At 32.7% G+C, this 27,607-nt stretch overlaps 1 protein-coding gene across 3 annotated transcripts in view; it reads left to right on the top strand.

The window, feature by feature from the left end:
* LOC127714357 (uncharacterized) overlaps positions 1-26,805 on the top strand; it is a 48,794-nt gene extending 21,989 nt beyond the window's left edge. The window contains exons 7-22 of one of the 3 annotated variants that reach the window (XM_052220419.1): positions 991-1,064; positions 2,701-2,783; positions 7,452-7,535; positions 7,695-7,747; positions 9,338-9,415; positions 10,317-10,377; positions 11,223-11,337; positions 11,681-11,751; positions 13,732-13,809; positions 16,158-16,278; positions 16,871-16,941; positions 18,561-18,803; positions 20,347-20,403; positions 22,304-22,357; positions 24,671-24,760; positions 25,958-26,805. In XM_052220419.1, the coding sequence (XP_052076379.1) occupies positions 991-1,064; positions 2,701-2,783; positions 7,452-7,535; positions 7,695-7,747; positions 9,338-9,415; positions 10,317-10,377; positions 11,223-11,337; positions 11,681-11,751; positions 13,732-13,809; positions 16,158-16,278; positions 16,871-16,941; positions 18,561-18,803; positions 20,347-20,403; positions 22,304-22,357; positions 24,671-24,760; positions 25,958-26,077 (1,453 nt within the window). In that variant the 3' untranslated portion in view covers positions 26,078-26,805. The remainder of the gene's footprint in view (positions 1-990; positions 1,065-2,700; positions 2,784-7,451; positions 7,536-7,694; positions 7,748-9,337; positions 9,416-10,316; positions 10,378-11,222; positions 11,338-11,680; positions 11,752-13,731; positions 13,810-16,157; positions 16,279-16,870; positions 16,942-18,560; positions 18,804-20,346; positions 20,404-22,303; positions 22,358-24,670; positions 24,761-25,957) is intronic. The other 2 variants (XM_052220421.1, XM_052220422.1) reach the window with 2 other exon arrangements.
* Positions 26,806-27,607: the final 802 nt, after the last annotated feature.

The following is a 27,607-nucleotide window of genomic DNA, read 5'->3' as shown; positions in this document are numbered from 1 at the left end:
AGTAAGGCGACCTTCAGGACAGTAATGTTACCTCAAGGACAGTAAGGTGACCTTCAAGACAGTAAGGTGACCTTCAGGAAAGTTAGGTGACATTCAGAAAAGTAGGATAACTTTCAGGATAGTAAGGCGATCTTCTGGACAGTAAGGTGACCTTCAGGACAGTAAGGTGACCTTCATGACACCTCCAGGACAATAAAGTGACTTTCAGGATAATATGGTTGCCTTCAAAACAGTAAGGTGATCTTCAGTACAGTAAGGTGACCGTAATGACATTAAGTTGACCTTCAGGATAGTATTGTGATCTTCTGGACAGTAATGTGACCTCCATGACATTAAGGTATCCTTAGACTAGTAAAGTGACCTTCTTGGTAGTAAGGTGACTTTATGAACAGTAAGGTTACTTTCAGGACAGTCAATTAACACTCATGACGTCAAGATGACCTTTAGGACAGTAAGGTGACCTTTTGGACAGTATGGTAACATTCAGGACAGTAAGGTGACCTTTAGAACAATAAGTGGACCTCCAGGACACTAAATTGACCTTTATCTGAACCATTATACATGTACATGTAACACCATCTCAATGTAAAAACATCAAATCTCCATTGGTGTACTCAAACTTTTTAATATGAATAAAATGCTATGTGGTGTAAACGCCAATGAGACAACAACCAAACGTCTCAGATAGCTAAAAAACATCTAGAGGTCAACATACAATCTTCAACAATAGACATGTGACTATACCACGTGGTCTATACCTGATGGCAAGTTCTAAATCGTGCAAGTCATAACAATTGTGAATAAATCATTAAGAAACTATCAAAGATCTACTAAATATCGACAGCTAATTCCCATCATAACAATTGTGAATAAATCATTAAGAAACTATCACAGATGTACTATATATTGACAGTTAATTCCCATCATAACAACAAAAAAATAACAAATTAAGACATAATTTATTACGACTGATTTTTTTTTATTTTTCAGATACGACGCTAATAGGGTAATATCGTATCAAGGAAGAGACCCCGAAAGGTTTTACTATATCTTAACGGGGAAAAGTGAGTGAAAGGTTTTACTATATCTTAACGGGGGAAAGTGAGTGAAAGGTTTTTCTATATCTTAACGGGGAAAAGTGAGTGATCTTTAAAAAAGTAGTCATTATTTGATTTGTGAATTGAAGGCCAATTTTAACTTTCAAAGAAAAGAGTTCATTTGAACTCTGGTGGATAGTTGTGTCATTGGCAAACATACCATCTCTCATTATTTTCATATTAATACCACAAGCTTGATTTAATTAATTACTGGCTTGCACCTGTTGTAATCAATTCAAAAATGTTGTCTTCTCTGTAATCAATTCAGAAATGTTGTCCTCTCTGTAATCAATTCAGAAATGTTGTCCTCTCTGTAATCAATTCAGAAATGTTGTCCTTTCTGTAATCTATTCAGAAATGTTGTCTTCTCTGTAATCTATTCAGAAATGTTGTCCTCTCTGTAATCAATTCAGAAATGTTGTCCTCTCTGTAATCTATTCAGAAATGTTGTCTTCTCTGTAATCAATTCAGAAGTGTTGTCCTCTCTGTAATCAATTCAGAAATATTGTCTTCTCTGTATAATCAATTCAGAAGTGTTGTCCTCTCTGTAATCAATTCAGAAATATTGTCTTCTCTGTATAATCAATTCAGAAATATTGTCCTTTCTGTAATCTATTCAGAAATGTTGTCCTCTCTGTAATCTATTCAGAAATGTTGTTTTCTCTTTAATCTATTCAGAAATGTTGTCTTCTCTGTAATCTATTCAGAAATGTTGTCTTCTCTGTAATCAAATCAGAAATGTTGTCCTCTTTGTAATCAATTCAGAAATGTTGTCCTCTCTGTAATCTATTCAGAAATGTTGTCTTCTCTGTAATCAATTCAGAAATGTTGTCTTCTCTGTAATCAATTCAGAAATTAATGTTGTCCTCTGTAATCAATTCAGAAATGTTGTCCTCTCTGTAAACAATTCAGAAATGTTGTCCACTCGTAATCAATTCAGAAATGTTCTCCTTTCTCTTTTTTCTCACCTTTTTATTTTCAATGTAGAACCTGTTTTCTGTGGTTGAAACGTTTGATTAAGAAATTACACTGATCCAATGTAAATTCTATATCTCCCTTTATATTAATTTGATATACGATTGGAGTAGAAATTGCATTTGAGCAATGCTTTTTTAATTAAATCTTGTTAATGACTCCATCAAATGTTCAAATAGAAAAAATATTTCTTTTGAATACACATTGATTTTGTCTCCTTTTTTTCGGGGGTGGGGGTTGAATGTGTATAATTATTTGTATAAAAAATGCTCTTTTAAAAGCAAAATGGTGTAAATCATTTCTTCTAGTAACTAATTTCAGACAATGTTTTACAATTTATATTTTCTGCAAACTTTTTGAACATAAGAATGAATCTCCATTGTGTGTAGAAATCACTATAATATTTCTTTCATATTTGTCTTTATTGCATTGTTTTATGTTCTGATTTCACAAAACAACAACATAAACAAACTAATTTTGAATTGATTTGGCCATAAAATAACCTTTTAATGATAATTACATATAAATGTAGTTCTTTTTTCAACGTCTTTATTAGTAAAAGATCATAAAAGTGTTTATTCAGATTCATTATGTCGTAAACGAATTGTTTATTTTGGTTTGATTGCAGTTCAAAAAGTGAAAGAATATCGGTTGACTTCCGGTATAGTTTCCAGGAATGAAGGCTTCATAGAGAAGGGAACAACAACAGATGTATGTATTGTTTTCACTTTAGATAATTGCAGTTTAAGTCGAATAGTACCTAGTTGATTTTTGTTTATTTCACACCTTTAACATCAGCTGTTTCCATTTGCCAATTGTAGACTGGTTCTAAACTGGACAGAATATGCTGCTGTCCATAAAAAGTTATTTTATGTTTAAAATGTTTTTGATGAGAACTAACTATATATTATTATAATATCAAAATGTTTTTAGCTTAACAAAAGATTAAATGTAATAAAAAGATTTGAACTTAAATATTACACACATTACACATATTACACACATTACGTACATTACACATATTACACACATTACACACATAACGCACATTGCACACACTACGCATTTTACACACATTACGCACATTACACACATTACTCATTTTACACACATCCCACACATTATACGCACATTACACACGGATAATTCATTCTTTCTAACGCTTCATTTCTAATAAAAATGTATGTCCCTCCTAAGGGAAACAACTCGTACAAATCGATTCTTATTACAGGGTTAATTACGGAATTGTCAAATAGACTAGTTAGGCTAGTTATAAAGCTCAAATCGAAGTATTCAATTTGTTCTGTAGTGCTGTTCAGTCGGAAACAACGCTAGCGTTTTGAGTTGTGTTCAAGTGACGAGCATTAGACCCTTTGTTAGACTCTTTGTGGTTAAATAGCAGATATAACCTAGAAATATAATTGTAAAAGTTCGTTGCAAAATTGTCCCATACAACCATACAACTAACAGTTCGTGTCTTTCAAAACATAAGTTTGGCAGAAGTCCAATCTTGACATGCGAATCTTTTTTTTTTCGTTTGAGTGATTTTTTTGTGGGTTTTTTAGAGGATGGGATCATACTCAAAATGGCGTTATTCCTAGTTCAATTACACTTCTGTGTATAAAAGACTTATACAAAAATAAAGGGATGGTGTATGATTGGCAATTAGACATCTGACCATTATTATAAACCAGATTGGAAGTTACACCCAAGTTCTATTGTTATACTTCATAGTTTCAATTTCTTAAACAAGTGTAAATTGAATAGATCTATTGTTACCAATAACAATGGATTTTGACCACAGGGTGTGACGAGCGGGGTTTCTGGAAACCCCTGCTTCTACATCCCGAAAAACAAAGTCCATTGTTATTCATTACAATAGAAATTGATTATTTTTTAAATAGCATTAACATAAGAAATTACTAATAGTGTTCACTACAAGTTGTTTCAAGATATTAAAAAAACACATTTTAGGAAATTCCAATAGCGAAAAAATATTAAGCATCTGTTTTGAATGAAAAAAAATCCTTTAAGGGAAAACTAATTTGATTGATAGCGTTGAAAAACTAAATAAAATTGTTCGCAAAAAACCATACCCCCCCCCCCCCCCCTTGAAGTTAAAGTGGTTGCTCCCTTTATACGTCTTTGCTTGAAGGTAAATTTTTTGATCCCAGTCATATGTCTCTATTCTAAAGCATTGATCTTTAAAAAAATCGGGGATTCTAACTCCCGGACCCCCCCTCCTGGATTGCCCCAAAAAGGGAGTTCCTAAATATTCAATTTGTATTTTTGTATGTTGAGCGTGTCCGGTCGTCGGGTTTCTAATCCAGACACACCTATCCCTCATGAATGTCTGCTTATTCTCGAGAAGAGGGGGGGGCTTTTTTTTTTTTATAAAGCCGTAACATAAAAATTACATTTATGATTACCTTCATTAAACTGATACAGGTTAGTACTTTGGGTTATACTATTGCCTTTATCTTTAGTCTCTTCTTCTTAATCCAACGCTTGACTCAAAATGTCTTCCGTCTTATACCCGTCCATATTGACAACTGCATACAAGGAGCATGATGTATTTTTTTTGTAATAAGAATGTACGAAACGGTCAACCTTGAATTGCTGATCCGTTAGCACCAGGATTTAACGGGAATATGCAAAACAGCAACTTTGACATTTGTAAAATCTACTCACTTGTCAAAGTTTGAACGAACATAGCTAAAGTAAGGTTACTTATGGGGTTTCATGTAAAAAAAAAATGATTTTCTTATAAATTATGGTTTGATTTTGTCAATAAATATGCTATCCGTTCTTTTTCATTTAATAATCAATGTTAAAAAATATAGGGTTTAGCATTGGGTGTAAGTTAGTTATACACCTCGGGATATGGCGTGTCTGGATAAGAAACCCCTCCGGCCGTCGGGGTTTCTTATCCAGACACACCTATCCCTCGGTGTATAACTATTACTGAATGTTTTATTAACAATGGACAATAGACAATACTGTAAGACGAGTTGTTAAAGACCCATTGTTCAAATGTATATAAAAAAACGTGCCAGAGTTATATGAACAGCCCTCAGGACTCAACGTCCTGGACAGTGACTTAGACCTTATTCATGAGAACACTATTTAAATTCGGATACAAAGGCATGGTTTTTAGAATTAGATACACTCCCATGCAGTAGTTCACAACGATTATTACATTGTTTGCAATGAAGTACCGTGATTTCCCAAATAAAAACTGATAATTTCACATTTGAAATCTGACCTAAAACAACAATGTGTGTTGTTAAGACATGGTCGATGACGTTTTTTTCAAAACGAATTAGGAATGCGTAGAAAAAAAGATATAGTTCCTTGAATTTTCAAATTTATTTCAACTTAAAAAGTCCGCGGTCAATGTGATACAAAGAATTATTTATAACTAATCGAAAAAATATTCAACTCGTGACCGAACAACACTGATAATTAACTCATGCACCAATATATACAAACTAATTAGGGTAAAATTATTTTGTCGAGCCTAGAACTAAATTATTCATTAAAACCAGGTTTCTTAATTACGTTGCATGTGGCATGTTATTAAGTGGAATGTTAGATAATTAAAGATGTGATTGTAAATGAAAGCTGATGTATAATTTACACAACCCTATTTAGATAGTGTGATGAATACCGAAAACTAGTACTAAGTAGTTATTTTTAGATTAATACACTCTATTAAAATTGAACGATGTGCACTGTAAAATATATTTCTCCGCAGACTATACATAACTAAATTGAAATAATTCAGAAATAAAACTGTGTAATAACAAGATATTAGAAGTTCTGGAATAGGGGATAACATAATGAACAACAACGGGCCAAATAATTAAAAGCAGGGGAAAAAAGGGCCAAAATTAAAAAAAAATTATTATATTAAAAAAGGCCAAACATATATGGAATAAATTATATGGGCAAAAGAAAGAATAGAAAAATTGGTCTAAAAAATGATAGAATACAGAAATACACCGCCTCCTCGACCCATTCTAGACCCTCATAAACAATTCGATCGTTAGATTTGTAAACGCACAAATGCAAAAGAATGGAGAAGGGAAGTCACTGAAAACTTCGATGAGGCAGCCACCCAACAATATTAAAAAACAAATGGACATAAAAAAAATTCTAAAGATAACAAATTCATTATTGAAGGACAAATCGAATTAATCATTTTGCTTTCTATTTACTTAGTATTGACCTATACAGAAAATTACTCTAAAATCGCTTGTAAATTGTGAACGGAAAAAGCTGATTAAACAAATAAATACGACTATGATAGTGCTGTACGAACTCCAATACTTGATAAAAAAAATGCAGAAAAATCGATGAAATGGTATCTGGTTATGTATTTTAAATCTTCAATAAGACTGGTGCATTTTTTTCTGTATCAACAATTTCACCTTCTTTGTAAAAAGTCATACATAGATAGAAACTTGTACAAAAATATAAGGATATAAAATCACAAGTCGAAGATTAATTGATTGATTGTTGGTTGCTAAACGTCCAGTGGCAAATATTTCATGCATATTCAGGACGAGAACAAATTAACAATAAATACAATAGGTAGGTTCTGTAATAGGGGCTTCCGGGATTAAGGTCGGAGAAATTTAGACTGCCACGGGAAATAAGGGTTTATTGGATAGGGACAGAATTTTAGCCTTGCAACAGGTCACCTACGGACCCCTCAAAGAGTTGTTGCAAGGGTTCTTTACGTGCAAAGAGCGTGGCACTCTCTTTACACGAGGCATCGGATTTAACGTCCCCATTCTGACCGGACGTGGCTGCAAATTTGTACATCCCGCACAGCCAAACGGACGCCCCACTTTAGCAAGGGTTTTACTGCCGGTCGGAGGAAGATCAATGGTGACCATACTTCTATTCCCCAGTCACCCTTGGGGGCCACAAATCGAAGAAGCACCTTCGATATGATAAACAACAGACAACAACACACAACATAGAGAACATAAGAAACGTGAAACTCACCAAAAACTGGAGCTTCGGACCGGTTGGCAGACCATGCACTACATTTGCCACCTGTAGGAAAGTGATAAAAGTAAAGTAAATTGATCACGAGGTTTCGTTTACATTATATTTATTAGTGTTTTCAGAAAGCAGTATCAAAAATGAAAAAAAAAAGTTTTTAGTTTTAAAAAAAGGAAATGGGCGCAAATATACACGGACATGCGTCTGTAAGTTTTGCGTTTTAACTTTAGATATAATGCGAAAGATTGATAATTACTTAACTTTATGACATATTAAGGACGATACTTTTATATAAGAAATAATACGAAATTATTTGATATCTTCTAATTTCATACTAAGCTGGCATTGAATATTTTTTTTTAGGTTGATGACCTGGAAGGAAATTGGCCACGTGATCACCATCTTGTTTCCAGTGGACAAGTTGAAGTTCTTATTATACATAGAGACGTAAGTATTCTATAATACTTATCTTTATCATTATACAAATTTCTATAAATGTATTATGCATTTTACAGATTTTTCATACTTGCTTTCGATGAAATTCCTTATTTGCAACAGATTGACTAAATACAAAAATGACAAATACATGTTTGTGGTTCATTTCAGGATTTTCTGAGGCTCCGGAACAGAACACAAGGTCCACCCATAGAATTTTTAAGGTAAATTAAATATTAAATATATACGTCAAAAATAATTATTAAGAAGAATGTTTATGTTCTAAACTAATATGAATTATTTGTTAATGATTGGTATATGATAGCAAGCCACCACCAAGATACGTAAATATGGTCAACCAAGATACGTAAATATGGTCAACTATTTAGTTTTAGTCAATATATTTGTAGACTTTTGTGCATCTTATAACATATACAATGTACATTTGCAAATTGCTAAAATGAAGAAACAAGAAAATGAAAATCAATGAGTAGTTCATGGTCTCCTTAAATGCAAAGAAAGTACAAATTATTAGTTGTGTGTGCCTTCTGCAATTGTATGCAACAAATACGTAACAGTAGAGAAAGAACGATCGGATGGAGGGTCGACTTTGATTGATTGAGGATTTTTTGTTTTCTGGTTCTTTTCTGTTGACAATAGTGTCTGTTAGGCACCAAACATTCATCTTCTATAAAGGGGCGTTATTAAAAATACACACTGGCAATCAATAATGATTTCACATTGAAAGATCGTCGATGATTGATGATTCCTTTATTACTATATTCAAACCCCGTCGATCAATAATGAGTTGATGTTATTAAATGAGACACCATTATTTTATGATGAGCATTCCATGCTACTGTAACAGCAAAAAATGGCTGTTGAGTAGTTAATTAGTTTTCGTCCCCTAGTGCGCCGCGCAGCGGGGATATGGTAATGGTCTCTGTCCGTCCGTCTAAAACACATGAATACGCAGAGGCCATTCGACATAAAGCTTTCATACTTGGTAGAATAATTGATCGTCATATATTTTCTTGACCGTGCTGTATCATCAGCTTAATTTAACAATTTTTACGATTGTTATGAGACTTTGACCACTTTTTTTAGTATTGTTACAAGAAAACATTGCAAACGCAACTTCTCTGAGACCATTTTATATAAAGCTGTCATACTTCGTAGGATTGTTTGTCATCATGTACAGCTGGCAATATTATACCGTCATTTAATCCAAACATTTTTATGGAGTTATGATACTTCGACTATTTTTGGAGTATTGTGACAATAACACCATGTGAACGCAACTCCTCAGTAACCATTTGACTGAAATCTTGCATACATGTACTTGGTATATGAGTGTTTGCCATCATATGTAGTGAACCATAGTTTGCCAATCGTACCACAAAGACACATTATGACATTCAATTCAATTCCTCATTTATACAGCGGACATTTCGCTATGGCGTAGCCATCTTGTTAATTTTCTCTCTTTTAATTATACCCTACGCAATGTTTGCGTCGGGTATAATGTTTTTGACCCGTCCGTCTGTCTGTCTGTCTGTCAGTCAGTCCGCCCGTCAGTCCGTCAGTCCTGTTCTTGTCATCGCAACTTCTCTGAAACCACACAACAGAATTTCATGAAACTTTATAGATAATAAGGACATACTATGTAGATGTGCATATCGACAGGAAATTATGATTCAATATTTTTTCTAGGGGTTATGCCCCTTTGCACTTATGTGGGGACGTGGGGTATGTGAGCGTGCTCACACAGGTTCTTTGATTAAATATGAATATAATTATTTATTTATCGACAGATCTTTAGATTTATTTATGGAGTTTCCCGTAGAAGTTTTTATCAATAATCAAGATGCCATAGATCTACGTTATTACGGGTTTGTATTATATATATCCCATTTTTTTTAACCATTGAATATATATGATAGAGTTGAATATTAAATTTGGAAAGCTTTTTGCTACTAAAAATGGATATAGAGACATTAATCATTCATGATCTGATTTAGAAAATTGTCTTGAATACAAAAATAATGGAAAAACTTCTTACATATCAAACCTAACATTTTTATGTAACATGTTCTGATAGAGTAGAGTAAATATTTAATGTTGATTTTCATTTTCCATATGTGTATTTATGTGATTTACGAATTTGTAAAACAGACAAAAACTATGAAGACAATATACTGGACGAATTGTGATGTAATGAAAGATCAAAAGATTTAAAACTATTCCTAATGATTCCAATGTCTTAAAGCTAATATTACATGTTTCTAAATGCAAGTTCTTATTCTTGTAAGACTTAAAAGTATTGAAATTTAGTACGAAGTAAAGTAAAGAACTAGCTAAAATGTTTCTATTAAAATCTACGTCTTAAACGTTCTAGGAGTGAAAGGTTATTGTCAGTATAAACGATGGGGATACATTCTTTCTATATTGCATAATTTTTAGGCCATTCTTAATTTTTTACCAAATTTGTTCTCTATTCTTTATGTTTAAGCTCCCAATTATTCTGTATTCTTTCATTTTTTTTTGTCCATTTTTGTCTATTCTTTATTCATATTGCCCATTATTCTCTACATTCTGTAAACACCACGGAGCCCCTCATGATGAAACTTTCCAGTATGTTTTTTTAAATATATAAGTAAGGCTGATATTGATAGGGGAAATTACTAGATCTTCAAATTTGTTCTTGTCACAATAAAAATTGTCTATGTGGATTTTTCTTTCAACATATGAGATGATAATTTCTTAAAGAACAAATGTATATATATTTTTCAGTCAGAATATAGTTATATGTGACGATTCCAACAGAACCCCTTGGATATATATAGTGAAATCGGTAAGTAAATTTAGATTTGCTAATCTTGTTTTATAAATAAAAGATACATAAGATACTAAAGGGCGAATCAAAACTCCAAAGAGTTGAAGAAAACCGACTAATTTATTCATGGCAAAAAATGGAAAACGATGAAAAAACAAACCAACAGTTTAAAAACTGCATAAAAACTAATGACTGAGCAACACGAATTATATTTAAAACCGGAGGTGATCTCAGGTGCTCCGGAAGGGTAAGCAGATCCTGCTCAACATCTGGCACCCGTTTCATAACAGTCAATACCTGTAGTAATAACTTATACTTAAGTATACGTATGTTTGTTATTCATTTTTCCCTTTATAGAATATGTGTACTTATCATTAGCTACAAAACACTACAGATTTGAGTAATACGAGGAGCAGGATCTGCTTACTCTTCCGAAGCACCCGAGACCAACCCCAGTTTTTGCAATTGCGTTGTCGGTTTCTTTTCGACTTATGATTTTGGCATCGTCCCTTTCGTATCTTCTAACCTCTTTTTTCATAAATAGAGCCGTATACAATATACTATATACAGTTGAAAAATATAAATAAGTCAAGCATTTCAAAAACTAAAAGTGTAATAAGCATTAATAGAGTAATTAGAATAAGATGTGTTATTCCTGTACACAAATGAATTCAACATTGTTAGGTCATGTATGGTAAATTTTGTCATACGTATTTTTAGATTTATTTTGACATCATTTGTTTTTTAAATGATTGGGTTTGAGCGATCCTGGTGAAGGTAAAACCAGAAAGCGCTCCGGAAACACGAAATTTATAAAGTCCCCTTAAAAATGTGCATGTCCACAAATGTTTTTACCATTTTAGGGGAAAGTTAAAGTAGTAAGAATACAGACTGTCGTAAACACAGAACAAGACAACAAATTGTTACGTGGGACAACAGAGGAATTAGGTTGTGTACGGTCATCTAGTCATGCCGATGGTAATGTATTATATTTTGTTATTTTTTATACCTTTATATTAGAGTTAAGTGTTTTTTTTCCTGTTCTGACTTTTATTAAATGTTATGTAATTTCCAATAAAAGTCAACCAATTCCTAAAAAACGAAAAGAGTCTAAATAAAATAGTTTATCTTGGCCAAAATTATAGTTCATTGAAACAAATTAACAGGCCAGATGTTCGCTTTTTCTCATTATATTTGGTGGGTAACCGTCTAAATTGACACAACTATATAAAGTATACATGGTACAGGGATATTCGCATACATTGTCATGATTTGTTTTCTGAACAAGTGAAACAATATTGTAATCACTGACTATTTTCAGCCATGTTTGGGAACCTGAATAAACAACGAAAACTGAAAGCTTTACGTAGTAATACATTTTCCTTGCCTGAGGTAAGCAATCAGCTATAGATTTGTGAAATGTATATAGATGAATATAATTTTGTTGAGTCCCTCTCTGGATTAACGTTCGATGAAAATGTTCTTAGTAGAAACCTTAGATGACATACAAAAAGAAAATTTAAATCTAATCACGAATCTAACTAAACCAAGAAAACAGATAGAAACAAAAGGTATTACACAAATTATAGTCTGGTTGTTCAATTATGGTGGCCGGTGGGTTTAACTTATTGTTGAAGGACACTGATCTATAATTGTCAATAATACAAACATACACCAGGGACGAAAAGACGAGGATGTAAACAACGATAGGTCAGCGTTCAGTTTACTATAGGTCACCGTTCAGTTTACTATAGGTCACCGTTCAGTTTACTATAGGTCAACGTTCAGTTTACTATAGGTCACCGTTCAGTTTACTAGGTCACCGTTCAGTTTACTATAGGTCACCGTTCAGTTTTTTATAGGTCACCGTTCAGTTAACTATAGGTCACCGTTCAGTTTACTATAGGTCACCATTCAGTTTAATATAGGTCACCATTCAGTTTACTATAGGTCACCGTTCAGTTTTCTATAGGTCACCGTTCAGTTTACTATAGGTCACCGTTCAGTTTTCTAAAACAATACCGTATAGTAAACCATAAAAGACCACGGTAAGAACAAATATGAAAACTTTCTATAGAGAAAAAAATCAATATGTTAAAATCAATAAACTAAAAACAAATATGACATACAGCATATTGTCAGGCAAGCCTCCGGTCTTCAAAAGACTCCAGTCTATTGATAAATTGAAGTTCTACATGGTAGACTTGATTGACGTATAATCTTTTTTTATAAATATCAAAAATATATTTACATTTATTTTAAAATGTGTTTTACTATTTTGCAGGAACTTTTGAAGGAAATTTTATTTTATTTCCATTTTAAATGACAGTATTACATGTATGTTTCATAAGAATACGTGATTTTGATTGGCTGACAACAAACAAAGGGGAATTCCCAAATAAGATTTAATTTCCCAAGAAAATTCAACATTCATGACAGCGCGTGTTTCCCATGACAACGTCACAACAATGTATAGGAAAACAAATGTGTTATACCACGTTATTTCATGGTTGTTTCATAAAATGTAATCATAATAATTAGAAGCTTCTTTTTGTAATTTTATAGGATTGAAAAAGCGTTGATCATGTGCACATTTTTTGTATTCCGCGCTTCATACATAATGTGCTTCGGTCAACGCTTTTAAACCCCAATGAAATTGCAAAAAGACGCATTCAATTCTTAAATCACATCGGAAAATGTTTACCGATTCAAAAATGTCAAATCTGTACAGATCATTTTATTTTCTTACATATAGCTTTATTGCCAATTTCATTTGTACATAAGTTATGTTGACAGTTTGAGTATGATGTTGGACCTCTTGTTTGCAACTTGTTATGGTTAAATAACGAATAGCTCACCATTCTCAAGGTGATATGATCATTTATCATTGACTGAATATTAATACAATTAAAATGTTAAACATAATACAATTAATTGCAATCTTTCTGTATCAGCCACCCGTGATAATATCGATATCAGTCGCGGTTGAAAGGCTTTGTCATACCTCAATATATGCGTCATGGCACATGAAAAACATATTACATAATAAAATGTATCTGATATTGCTTTTTCAATTTCCACCACCGTATGAACCCTCAACCAATATCATTTCTGGAGGAGAGCTTTCAGGGTGATATTGGTGTCACTGAAATTGACAAAGTTACATTGCTAGTCTCTATTTCGCACGGATACCTTGTATCAATCAATTAGAAACTGTATATTTATAGTTATATCTTTATAAAAGTCAGTTGCCATTTACTATTATAAGTTAAATGTTTTGGTTACAATTTTAGATTAACGATTCACCAAAACATTCACAGCGTTTAATATTTTTAAACAGAATATTTTTTTTTATTTTATGTGCAATTTTAGATAAACGATTCTACTGAACAGACATTTCAATTCTCAAGGAGCAATTCCTTTGCTGATGGCATGAACATGCTTGCTGGTGTAAGCTGCCTGTTAAAACTAATATACACAGAGTTTATTTGGTGTGCACGTTTTTGTGTGTTTTCTATATCCTTCTATACATCTTACTTATGTTACCATGGTTACCCTCCAATGAACAAAGTTATTTCTCAGCTTACAGGTTTTCGTAAATGCTTTGAACACAAATTTTGATTTGCTTAGCCACTTACTAATAGATTGATTAAAACGAATATTTGATTTTGGAAAAGATTTTTTTTTAATATAAAACACCTGCTTAAAAAATAAATGACACTTGTCAAATAGAAGGTATGAAAAAGCTAAATTTTTTATCCATTTTTCGAGAAAAAAAATGTATATTGTAAGTCATAATTATAGCATTCCCAAGATGTTTACAAAACATTATATTGTTAAATCAGTAATCAGTATTTTGCCTGTACAATTTTGTTATACCTTCGTTACCTATCTTCTTTATGTCAAGTAAAAAATATCGAATTATCCTCATATGGAGATGTTGTCGTTAATAGTTAGATATGTCAAACCCAAACATATATTTTGCCATGTGATAAATGGGACGCAACAGATTTATAAAGTGTTACCAGTATAGTCGTCTGATCTGTTATCTTACCTATTGTGTCCTATTCCAGATTGTAACATTTTGACTGAGTGTGAATTCGCATGGCGGGTGATGTCGACATAGCAGGAAACGATTACGGTGTCGATTCACCTGGTCTCGTTACCTTGATATGTCTCTTTGTAATCGATTTAAGATATTTGAACACCGGTAAACTAATGTATGCTTAGTTTATTTGCATAATCTACCACTGGGTGGATACATCTGCTGATGATGACCTTAGTCCACGAGGGTATCATGAATCCAGTAATCCGTGATTCACCACTGACAAGATTTAAAACATTCTTTCTAAAACTAACCGTTAAATATTTTTAGAAACCCCACAGGCAAAGTTGAGCTTAGATGGTTTCGGCCTGTCGTTTAAGATCACTTTTGGTCCTGGCTTTCAATTTTTTTAGCATTCTTAATGAAAGTGAATCAAGAAAAGCAGTTCGGACGCATCCAATTCTTTTGGAATGACTCGAACCTCTGATAAGTCAAATAATTTTGTCCGGTCTCTTCGACTTAACGAGGTTTAGTTTCATTTCCTATCATACGTTTTGTTGCTGCCACATGATTGGTACTACTGATGCACATGCGCTGACAGTTAACTAAAATTATGTTATAATGCTAAAAAAAAGGTTGCACCATAGACGGTTTTGGCTGTTCTATAAGGACCTTTAACAGCGGATGATGCATGCAAAGCAAGAGATACTTACCATGTCCATGCACCCGGCTCGATCCTTTTGAAGTTCATGCGACTCACCCATGTTTTGTGTTTTACATTAATTTGTATCTTGTAAATGGACTCATGAGATTTGAAGATGAAAATTGAAGAACGGTTAATTGTTGTCGTTTATTTCTTGGAAGCAGGAGATTTATTATGAAAGTATCTTGTCACAATTAATAAGGTAATGAAGTAAGAACAAAGTAAGAGGCAAAATATTATACAAAACGTTCTTTTTCCTAGACAACTTACAACTTTTTAAATACAATTAGGTGATGGAAAATAATGGTTTGTGGCATATTTAATGCAATGTGCAGTTTCTCTTGAATTTTACATTGGTAAAGTTCTGTTACCTTCAATTCGAGTCATTAAAAGAAGTTCAATACTAATAATTCCGGAATGTCCACAGAAGAGAGTATCTCAACCGTATTTGGCAAAACCTTTCGGAATTTTGGGTCCTCAATGCTCTCTACTTTCATACTTTATTTTACTTTTTGGATTCCAGTGTTACTGATGTGTCTGTTGTAACTCGAAACACGCGTCTGACGTACAATTTTTAATCCTGGTATCTATGATGAGATTATTGTTTGTAAATATAGTTGGACCGTTGCAAGAATCTTTTTTGCTTGTCAAATCCCTTTGGTGACCAGAAAGCCTAAATTATCGATTACTGAATCAACATATATCAGCCAGGAAATGAAAGTCAAGTAAATATTAGATCTCAACACGTCGTTTATGTATTGTATGTATAATGATATGATATTTTTTTAGAGAAAAAATACTTATCTGTAATGTTTTGTTTGAGTAATTTAGATGACTGCTTTTTATGTTTGGTTTGGGTAGTTTAGATGACTTGTTTTATGTTTGGTTTGAGTAGTTTAGATGACTACTTTTATGGTAGGTTTAAGTAATTTAGATTACTACATTTATGTTGTGTTTGAGTAGTTTACAAGACATTAGTGTGTTGGTGTTTCATTTCTAATTCCGTGTGTTTCTAATGTGTTAACTTTTATATTATTTTCTTCTCTACAGATTACGAAACGTCTGAAACCTGCTCAAACTCAAGATAAGAAACCTGTTTCAGCAGACCCAAAGCTACTGAAGAATAAATTGTCAAAATCAAAACGCAGTAAAAAACAAAAGTCTGCTAAAGGTATGGATTTATAAAGTTTTAGATATCTCCATTAATAGAATTAACCAAAAGTGTTGATATACATGTATTTGGAAATTAGAGACCAAATGAAATCTGCCTATTGATCACCATTTCAAACATTTCCCGAGCAAATATAACTGAACAATTTATAGATACATTGCATTTGTTGTCTTTCCGTCGTCTTTCGCTTTTTTGCAATGGAGCTGTAAGTTTCTTTTCGACCTTGGAGATTTAAATACCCCTGGTACCCTCCGATTCCTTTTCTACATTCCTACATATTATATTATTACAAACCAACTTCTTGATTATCCTTTTTAGTTCATGCAATCTTTTAGTCAGTTGTGTTGTATGTCTGTAATGTATGTTTACACAGTTTTGGTAGCTGAATCCCAATTATTGTCACATTACAATCAGCAAACCACATAGTCGAAAAATTACAGATCAGACGACTATTCTGGTATCTAAAGATCAAAGACCGGGATAACGTGCCGTGTTGTTAGTGCGTTGAGACAAAAAACAGATAATAATGAATGAAGTTTAATATACTTAAATGTTGATTCGTGCATAATGTAAAACTATTTTACACTTCAAGTGACTGTTACCGAAGAAGAAATGAAGCCAGATACTGAAGTAAAAGAGAACCAACCAGCAGACGATAATCGGGTGTGTATATCATTTAAAAAAGCTCATTTAGTAAATTTCTTCTTTCTGAACCTTTACATTTTCTCAAGGGTACTTTTTCATAAACGTGAAGATACTTACTAGTTGACTTTTTCTTATTCTTATCTTGTAAAACAGAACTTATACCAAACCTTCTTAAGAAAAAAAACTTATGGTAAATTAAATTTCATTTATTTTCACTTTACATGTTAATAATATCCCCTATTCAAAGCTCATTTTTTAGCTTGTACTTGGTATCTGGGTATGTTACTAGTACTTGAAAACAATAGATTATTGACTATTTGAATCTATGACAACCGCGTTGGTTTCAGTTTTCTTATCATAAATTGTTGTATTCGTCGGTACATACAACCTAACCCCGCGTATTGTGTTTAGATATCTTAGTTGAGAAGATATGGTAGAGTTTCTTGTCGTTTTGGCAGATTTCAGAGGTTTATCATGGTATCCTTTCACTTCCGAAAGTATCATCAACTCAGAACATATCTTTCTAAAATTTCTCGATTTTGAATTAAAAAGTTACTTAGAAACTAACGTTCAAACTCCTTCCGGCAAATTGGATTTTACTGAATTTGGATAATCGTATACGGTCTGTTTCTGAGTCTTTATACTAGACACATGGCTTTCAAATGATTGGGTTTGAAAAAGGTGAATGCAGTTCAGACACGATGTAGATGAAAAACCTTCTATCCGAGAAAGATTCAGTTTCATTTTAAGTACAACGACATAATTTCTTAACTGGTAATGAGTCCAAATGTATCATTAAATAATAATGCCGATTATGTCTACTTGGCGGATGATACTTTCTAGAAAACAAACAAAAACAGTGCATACATTTCGTGCGTCGAAGCGCTTTCTGAAGTTAAAACCCAAACAAAACTTACATGCATGTATCTTATTTTTATATTACTATTGAATACCTCATGTATGTGAGTTCTTTTCCTCCAAAAGGTTACATCTTTCATTTGTTTCATCCGGACGTTAATAACCTCAGACTGTTGGTGGGGTTCGTGTTTAGTTTTTCATATTGTGTTTTGTAGATTGTTGTTTGTCTTCAGTCGTCTTTCCTTTTTTACGAAGTCCTCGTCAGTTTGTCTTCCTTTTTTACGAAGGCCTCGTCAGTTTGTCTTCCTTTTTTACGAAGGCCTCGTCAGTTTGTCTTCCTTTTTTACGAAGGCCTCGTCAGTTTGTCTTCCTTTTTTACGAAGGCCTCGTCAGTTTGTCTTCCTTTTTTACGAAATCCTCGTCAGTTTGTCTTCCTTTTTTACGAAGGCCTCGTCAGTTTGTCTTCCTTTTTTACGAAGGCCTCGTCAGTTTGTCTTCCTTTTTTACGAAGGCCTCGTCAGTTTGTCTTCCTTTTTTACGAAGTCCTCGTCAGTTTGTCTTCCTTTTTTACGAAGTCCTCGTCAGTTTGTCTTCGATTTATGAGTTTGAAAATGTCTTTGGTATCATCCACCTCTCTTTTAATGTTGTATCCTGATTTCAAGACAATGTGTATGGCAAATTCTGAACATCTTTTAATTGAACCGCATTTTTGAGTTTATGTTCAATCTTACTAAACGAAATAGGAATCACTTGATGTTTTTAACCAAATTTATTTACAGGTTTCAAATCCAGTACAGGAATACAGGAAAGAAAAAATGTTTCCTCCCATTATAATAGAATCACCTACTAATACTCAAGTGGTTAAACTAGACATTAAGGACGATTCTTTTAAACCTCATGGAACATATCTTACACGAGAAAAGACAGAATTTGATTCTGTTTATTCCAAAAGACAGAAAAGAGATACACAGTCCAGGAAGGCGTACCTACAGTTAGATTTATTACGGAGCGGAGATATATTTGTAAGTGGACTATATCTATTTCAGTGTGAGCCGTTTGAATCACTTAAATCAGTAATAATTCCTACTTTTGCAATTTGATCAATTTTAATAGTCTATTTGCCAATTACCGATTTGATTCCGTTAATATATACTTTTAACCCAATTGTTTCCCTTTGCTAATCGTTAATTGGTTCTAAACCTGACAAATTAGGCTTCTGTCAATGTAAAGCATGATATAATGAAAGTGAAATATAGGCGTTAAACCATTTTTAAGGAAAATATAATTATTGATTTAAAAAAAAAGCTACTTAACAAAAGAATAGGTGTAATTGAAAGATTACAAATATAACGCACAGATACATTTCCCCCTCTTTCTCTTGGTTGGCAATGAAAATGTGGGTTCTTCCTAGGGGAGACAACTCATACAATTACTAACTATGAAATGTCTGTCGATTTGTTTGGTTCCTGATGTTAATTTCTTTTAATTTAGTGTGTTATAGAAGCCTACGTTGTGTTAAGTGCTAAAAGATCCATGTATTATGGGCGAATAACTCTTACAAATTACTGGAAAATTTGTGTCAAACTTTTTCATGGAGGAATTCTAAGCTTCTAGTTAACATGGATTATTTATTATATTAGTTTCTGTATCCCATCAATGCTGAATAAGCGTGGATAAATCTGACTGATGCAAACGCATTACAGACCAAAATATATAAAGATATAAGTATTGGCAGTTGATTTTGTGACACAACTAAAAAATTAATCTGCTTCACATCAATCTCTGCAAGTGAATACGATATTTGACACATTCATGATCATTACATCATTTATTAGTGAAAATCTTTTAACGAATTTATTTGGAAGATTTTAGGTGCTTTAAAACCCTTGAAGAATAGCCCAAAAACGGTTTGTTTTTCCCTATTCTATTAAAACAACTGTTTACACAATAACTTTCGGAATAGGAAAAAGTATAGATAGATTAATAGACAGTTCAATTTAAACATGATTTTCATCAGGTATCCCAGGATATTCTTAAATTATAGGAAATCATTAGCCAGATCAAGCCCAACCCTCATTAACTCAACCAAGTTCGAGTTACTTAAATGTTATATTTGTACAACTGTCATACAAGTATGAGGTTTAGCTAGATATTATACCAGGTTAGGCCCACCATTTTTTTCGGACAATACCTGTACCAAGTCAGGCATATGGTAGTGTTTTTGTGTTGGTTGATAAAGTCGAGCGTTTTGTTTTATCAATTTTAATGGACTTCCCCTTCTTTACTTTACTTTGAAGTTCAATATTTTTGTTATTACATTTTTTTTTATTTAACAATAAAAGATATATGAATTTACAATAAAAAGGAATTAAAAGCAAAATGTAAAATTAAAAAACATTCTCATGCTTATTATCTTTAAAATAGGAAAGAAAACACCTGCTTAACAATGACCTCAAGTATATGTGCATCAGTTCACTAAACACATATAACTAATAATAATTTCACATTGACTTATGTGTTATACCCTACACTGTCTAATAACGTTTTTCCACCACACTGTAACAGGGTTTAGATGCTGTAGCGAGACGGTTCCAAGGACTACCAGAAGTACCGGTTGAAGAGGTAATATATCCTAGAAAAATAGTTCGATTCAAATTTACAATCTCATAAATTTGAAACTCGTGGTTTTATATACCAATAAGTAATGTCCTCAACCAAAAACTACTGTTGAATGCATCATATGGCAAAATTTGGGGTACTTTCCTAATTTGCATAGCTGCCATATTGCCTTATCATGACGGCAGCCATTACAATAGGATTATATATGCCCCTTAAATAAAATGCAAATATGCCAGTTCCTAAGTCGAAGAACAATAATTTGTCCGCATATAGGTGAATTGTGCATGTTGTTTGCCTTCTATTCGTGTACAAATGAACATTGTCTACTTTGACAACTTTCGGCCTTTTCAGTTTGAAAATAGGAAGTGTAACCGTAGTATAATTGCTATCTAAAATAACGATTTTTCGTGAAAAAGCAAGATTCAAAATAGAAATAAAGATACAAGAAGGCATTGTTCATGATTTGTTCGCATATAGGGAAACACCTTACAGATTGAATTTTCGGGTTAAATCACTTTTATCTCACCTGCTTTCTTAAGTTTTCGGTCAAATTCTTTTAAAAACATGATGATTTCATCCTTCCCATTCCGTAAATAGTCAAATTTTAATCATTTGTCCTTCAAATTGCACAAAATATATTCAATATATCGGCAATTTGTACATTTTCCCTTTGATCTTACTGCCTAATGATTTTCTATATCATGGACAGGACCTGATACTCGAAAATATTATGCAATGACGTCACGTAACAGTGCAGCGACGTCACGCGTTCTTGTCCATCCGCACCAATCTATCAATGGAATGCACGCGACTCCATATTCATACAACCGATCGCGAATAACTATCACAACGTTTTCTACGCGTAAAAATGATTTTACCTACTACTTCGTTTTATTTCATATTCTCAAACAACAAACATAATTACCGATAAAAAGAACAATGGCATTTTATTTTTTAGATACTGACTTCATCAGCTCGAATATCAGCTCACCCTTGTGGGCTCACTTGATATTTTTGCTGATAGAGTCAGTATCAAAAACAAAAATGCCATTATTCTATATATCTTTCTGATAGAGACATCCGAAAAAAATAAATGGAATTTTGTATTGGTAGAATAAAAAAAAGCATGGGTTATTGTTAAATACTTTCAAAAAAATAAAAGAAAATACATGTCGCTCAATAATTCCAGTACGACTTGAATGGTTCCCTAAAGCAATATGTTTTTCGAAATATATCAATACTTTTTTCTGGGAATTGATGGAGAAGGGTGTTTCAGAACCTTTTTACACATCCATTTACTATCTGCTGTATACAGTATAATGTGTATTGCTTTCCAAGCTAATAGATAAATGACTGAGGTAACACTTTATACTAGGATGCTGAAATGCTACCTATAACAGGATATGATATTATGCAAATATTTGAAATGATTTAGATTACAATTTTATCGGTCATCATACAATGTGTATCTATTTTCACTTTGTTAAAAAAAAATCAAATCTTGTAAAAGCAAGTTGATCCTCCCTGTTCAATTATGTATGAAAAAATGTCCCCTTTTTTATGTACCGTGTTAAAGTAACAAATAACCCCATAATTACATTTTGTGCAGCCCCACGTTCTATGTTAAAAGATTATAAGTCCCATAGTAATATAAATTCCATTAGTTATAGCCTAAACACAATGTAATGCTATTTCGCATCAATTCTGGGAACGACATTGGACAGTAAAATTTCCATTAAATATTTTTAAAGTTGGAAATCAAAAACAAAGAGATATGTAACAGATCATACGTTGTTACAATGAATTGTTTGACCATTAAATGATCAGCTACATGATGACAATAGACATGCAAATTACATAATAGTTTTTATTTTTAAATATAATTTCTCATATATATTACCAGGGTTTGGAACATTTATATCCTACAATGGCATCAGAACCTAAAGGCGTTTCGTTGGTGAGTGGAACTTAATCAAATAGTAATTTAATTCGAAACAAAAACCCAAAGAATTCTGAATTTTTAATTTTATACATATCGACTACAGACAAGTTTACAACCTGATTGTAATGAATATTGCTGCATTATTGATAGCAAAACTACCCGGATGAAGGGATCGATAGCGTTATTACAGCGCATGTGCTGCACCGGAGTGAGTCTTACCATCACATATCATGATTGTTGTAATTCGATATGACTTTCATAAAAAAAATGAAAATGAAGTCCACTTGCTGGAACTGTCTGGAGTACACTCATGGTAAATTTCACTCTCGGTGCTCTTATTATTCAGCATCTAAAGCATTGTTGATGAGATCATTGTTCGTACCAAAAAATGAAAAAAAAATCACGCCATTGGTTTAATACTAGTATCCATTGTTGATGACGTTGTAAGCCAATGCCAACGTTTTGGTGTACGCTTTTGACTTTTTCACCGAATGCATTAGATTTCGAAACGGCAAATAATGGGTTATTCCGCACAAAACTTCTTTCAATAGTATCTATATTTATCATAACTAAGCAGGACGCCCTTATCCAAATCACAAGAAATTATCCTTTTCACATCGATTCACAATACTTTATAAATAGTGATTTTGATTCCACCACTTCGTGTGAAATATTAAACATTTCACCATAGTACTGTATTTGGCATCGTATAATGAAATTTATCACACACGCGACGCGTTGTTGTGAACATATAAATACCGGGCGTCCGTCTGTCTGTCCGTCCGGTCTTGTTAAACAACAAGAGACGACGTATCAGATTAAATAAACATAGAAGTTGAATATAAACATACAGAAGCAGGAATAATGAAACCTCCACAAAAACAGAGAAAAGGGATATAAACGGATATTCAAGAAGTGTTAATAAATTCTGTTCCATTAATGCCAAAGGGACAAATACTATTACACTAAATAGTTATATATAATAAGTAATTACCAATGATACAACTATCAATCAGAAGCTTCTATAGGTCATCGTATGGACGACCTTCAACAAAGAGTACAACCATATTTATATTGATTTATAACTGGCACTGGCGTAATAAAATATAAAACAAAGCAGATATTGTAGACAGCCACCAACGATGACCACTGAATTACAGGCTCCTGACTAGGGACAGGCTTTAGTCTGAGAACGTAACCTCATCAGAGATTACAGGTTTAGAATTTCGTCTACATAAGACTGATCAGTGGCGCTCGAATCAAACCAAATCGCTAAAAAAGTTAAAGAGCATTATAAATTAAAATTCCCAAAAGATGGGCCAAATCTTAGAGTTTTGTATAATTCGTAAATTATGTAAAACTTGGATTTGTTCTATAAATAAGTAGAATCTGTTTGGTTAACAAGGAAATAGATGTAAAATATGATTGATTGCAAAATTTGCTGCCTCAAGACATGCATTGTTAATCTCAGGTCACATATATTTCGGGTATTTTCACACTGTCCCTTTTCTTTCTTCAATTCATCATTTTTTTTCTTCTAAAACTGTTTTCATTATTGTTTACAATCTGAAATTTATGGCTTGAATTTTTTGGTAACTGGACTGTGCAAGTTTTAAATGTGAGTGTTAATTTTGTGATAATCATTTAAATAGGCAAAGGCGAGATGGTTTTACAGACGTGAAACTGGTTTAATCCTACAATTTATATGCCTGTACCAAGTCCGGATATCTGAACCACATGTTGTTTGTTTTTGGTTGAACGTCAATTTTTATGATATGTCGGGGTATTTGTGGTTGATTTGGTCTGTTATACTGTCAAATATTTTTGTGAGTTCCTGTTATGATTGATATGCATATACTACTATTATGAACATGCAGATTAATACATGGCCTTTCCATATCGGCCCGTGTATCTTCCCGAGGCCCCATATCAGCCTGAGACGTTATTCGAGGGTTTATATTGGTCGTTGGATGATACTCGGCCCGATATTAAGGACATATATTAATCTTTTTTTATTTTATTCTGCTAATGTACGAACACACCCAGGCTGATAACCTCATATCATCCCGACCACCTGACGTCACATAGGGCTGATATGGGTTATCAGCATGTGTGTGAATTTATGGCTAGTTTACTTCCGCTCGTTTTACATATGCAAAAACTATCAAATTAATTCTTAATTATTTGTTGAAGAAGGACGAAATTGTTACTGTAGATTAATGTGACCCTGTGTAACATGTCTATTTCCTTGTAGGTTAGTGACGGTGCAGAGGTTATTGGTGCGGTCTTGTGTAACATTTAAATAATATGTTGTGTATTTTCTTGTAGGTTAGTGACGGTGCAGAAGTTATTAGAATCAGTAAACGATTTTTCTTATTACATGCCAAAAATAATACAATGCTGAGAGTGGAAACTATGGTAAGATTACACTAACAATAATATAATTAACCTTTATTAATAGCTACCAATTTTACTGCACCAGATGCGCATTTCGACAACTTATGTCTCTTCAGTGATGCTCGAGACCAAAATTTTTGAAAATCCGAAACCTAATACAAACATTGAAGAGCTGACAAAACCTAAAACGATTCAAAGTAAAGCCGAACTCGTACAAGGGTTAAGATCTATGCATGAGGGCGATACATTCCGTATTCAATAATAATTTCGACACAACAAATTTAAATAAAACAATATCTGTATTTGTATGCCAACTGCGAAGGGAACCTATTCTACAACTAACTAATATGCCAAAAACTTTCTTGGTTCAAAGATAAAGGAAGCAAAAAGTTCTATATATTGAGAGACGAAGCTATTGTAGGATCAGCTAAGATAATCAAATGTTAAAACAAGAAAGTCAAATCAAACACGCAGTTGAAGAGCATTGTTAGTCAAAAATACCGAAAGGTTGTAAGATCATGCCAAAGATATTACCGTGATTACTACTAGTATGCTGAAAGTTCATGCCAAAATATTACCGTGATTACTATGCTGAAAATTCATGCCAAAAATATTACCGTCAGGGTGATAACTATGCTGAAAAGTCATGCCAAAGATATTACCGTGATTACTATTCTGAAAGTTCATGCCAAAGATATTACCGTGATTACAATCCTGAAAGTTCATGCCAAAGATATTACCGTTATATAACTATGCTGAAAGTTCATGCCAAAGATATTACCGTGATTAATATACTGACAGCAAACAGCAAAATAACACATACTATCTGAATATAGTGCATACCATTCCATAAAAGACAAATGTATTGCATGTTTGACATTTTCAGATAGATTAACCATCGTCTCCCTGTTGGAACAATGCATTTATCAAAATAAATTAATCGATGCTAAATTGCAACTGAACTAATTTAAAATAGAATTCAAAGTATGATTTGAAACTACATTTAATTTAATACAAACATAGCATAGCAATTTTAGAGTTGAACATGAATCTTTTTCCGACAGAAACAGATTTTCCCGTACTGTCTTAATCGGTTTCGACGTGATAAACACGTAAGACTTAAGTAGAGATCAACTCGGGTATTTCACATACCGGAAGAAGGTGTGTTTACACATGCGCATGTTCAATGTTTAATTGACGAAAAGGTATTTTTTACAGCATCGAGAGTACATGAACCCAGAGGAAGCAAGAGACAGTCTATATACCGCGGAAACATGGAACCAGTACAAATCTGAAATTATGAAACGTATGGTCAGTGCCTTGTCCTCTAGAGGATGACAGATGACCTCTAACGCTGCATTATTATTGAAACAACTTGACTGAATCCAATGAATTTATGTTTTATTTGAATAGCATTCCTTTGTTCAAGACTTATACTTTTAATGGTGGGTAATCCAAATTCACTTTTGGCGAAATATCAAAGTAATTATAAAGATTACAAGGATAAAATGGAATTCAATTTAAAGTCATCATTATTTAACACGTTTAAAATCGGAAAAGAAAGGTTTGATTACCGCTATTAAAAAAAATATGAGGTACCACAACATTATTAATTGAGTTTAGTTTTATATTTCAAAACTTTTATCCTGTGAATTACAAATTTCATTTCTCGAACTGACACCCATATATACAAGTAAATTGGACTTTATTTTTTAAAGTTTCTGTATAATAGAATGATAAAAATACTTTTGATCAACTGATATAAATGTTTCCGTATAATTGAATGATAAAAGTAAATATAAATGTTTCCGTATAATTGAATGATAAAAGTACTATTGTTCAAATAATATAAGTGGAGTGCTCATACATGTTGAACACCAGTGCTAAAACAGATGGATTTTTAGACAACCATTTAAACTGATCATGTTAAAATTATTGAATGCATTTGTATACTTAAAAAGGTGCTGAATTGTGTAGCAGTTATAGAAATGATGGTTAAGTTTTTCATTTATAGTCGCTCAATTGTTCAATTATATTTGAAAATTAAAGAAAATGAAGACATTTAAGTTATGCCTTTACTTGTTGATTAAGAAATAATTCTTCCATGCAATGTGATATTCTCATTTTAACATGGGTAAGAATTTTTACCGAGCGTCAGCGAGTTGTTAAGTGCAGAAAGTGTTGACAAATATGATGCCTACACAAAATGTCATGTTGAAATGAGCATATAGCATGGCATGATAGTTTTATTTCGATACTAATAGGAAAATTCAGAACTTTTGTACTTCGAAGCGGACAATTTTGATTTGATGAAGCGAAAACGTTCTAGGAAACCAACCGTTGCTCGATTAAGAAATGAACAGAAACGTATAAACTTACTTTTAGAATGATTCTATTTAATTTCCTAGCGAACAATAACAACACAAATGTCCATTTTGATATCTGGTATTGTTAACAATTAAACAGGCGTTGCAATGGTAATTATGGACGTCACGCACAAGCACTCCATGTTCTATTGGAATTAGAATATGGCTTTATTTACAAAGCAAAAGAAGAGCGTCATATTATAATACACTTTTAATTATATAATGTTTCGATTTTTATTATTATGTCTATTTGACTTGGATGATGTTACACTCTTGTCAACCTATTATAAGGGCCTTTCTTTATCTGCAGAAGAAGCAAATATAATCCATTGTTAGTATAAGACATTACGCTGCAGATGTTAGAGAATGAGGATCTAACATTGAAAAGATTTACAGCTTTATCTATGCGTTTGTTTCAAGTTGTTTTGTTATTCATCGAAAAAAAATCTTCAATTGCAGGTTTATATATGACGTCATGTACTAGTGTTTAGGTTTGAGAAGT

The sequence above is a fragment of the Mytilus californianus genome, unplaced genomic scaffold (assembly GCF_021869535.1).
Source record: "Mytilus californianus isolate M0D057914Y unplaced genomic scaffold, xbMytCali1.0.p SCAF_9, whole genome shotgun sequence".
Taxonomy (NCBI): Eukaryota; Metazoa; Mollusca; class Bivalvia; order Mytilida; family Mytilidae; genus Mytilus; species Mytilus californianus.
Note: the sequence above shows the minus strand (reverse complement) of the source record. Positions and strands in the feature narration are given on the sequence as shown.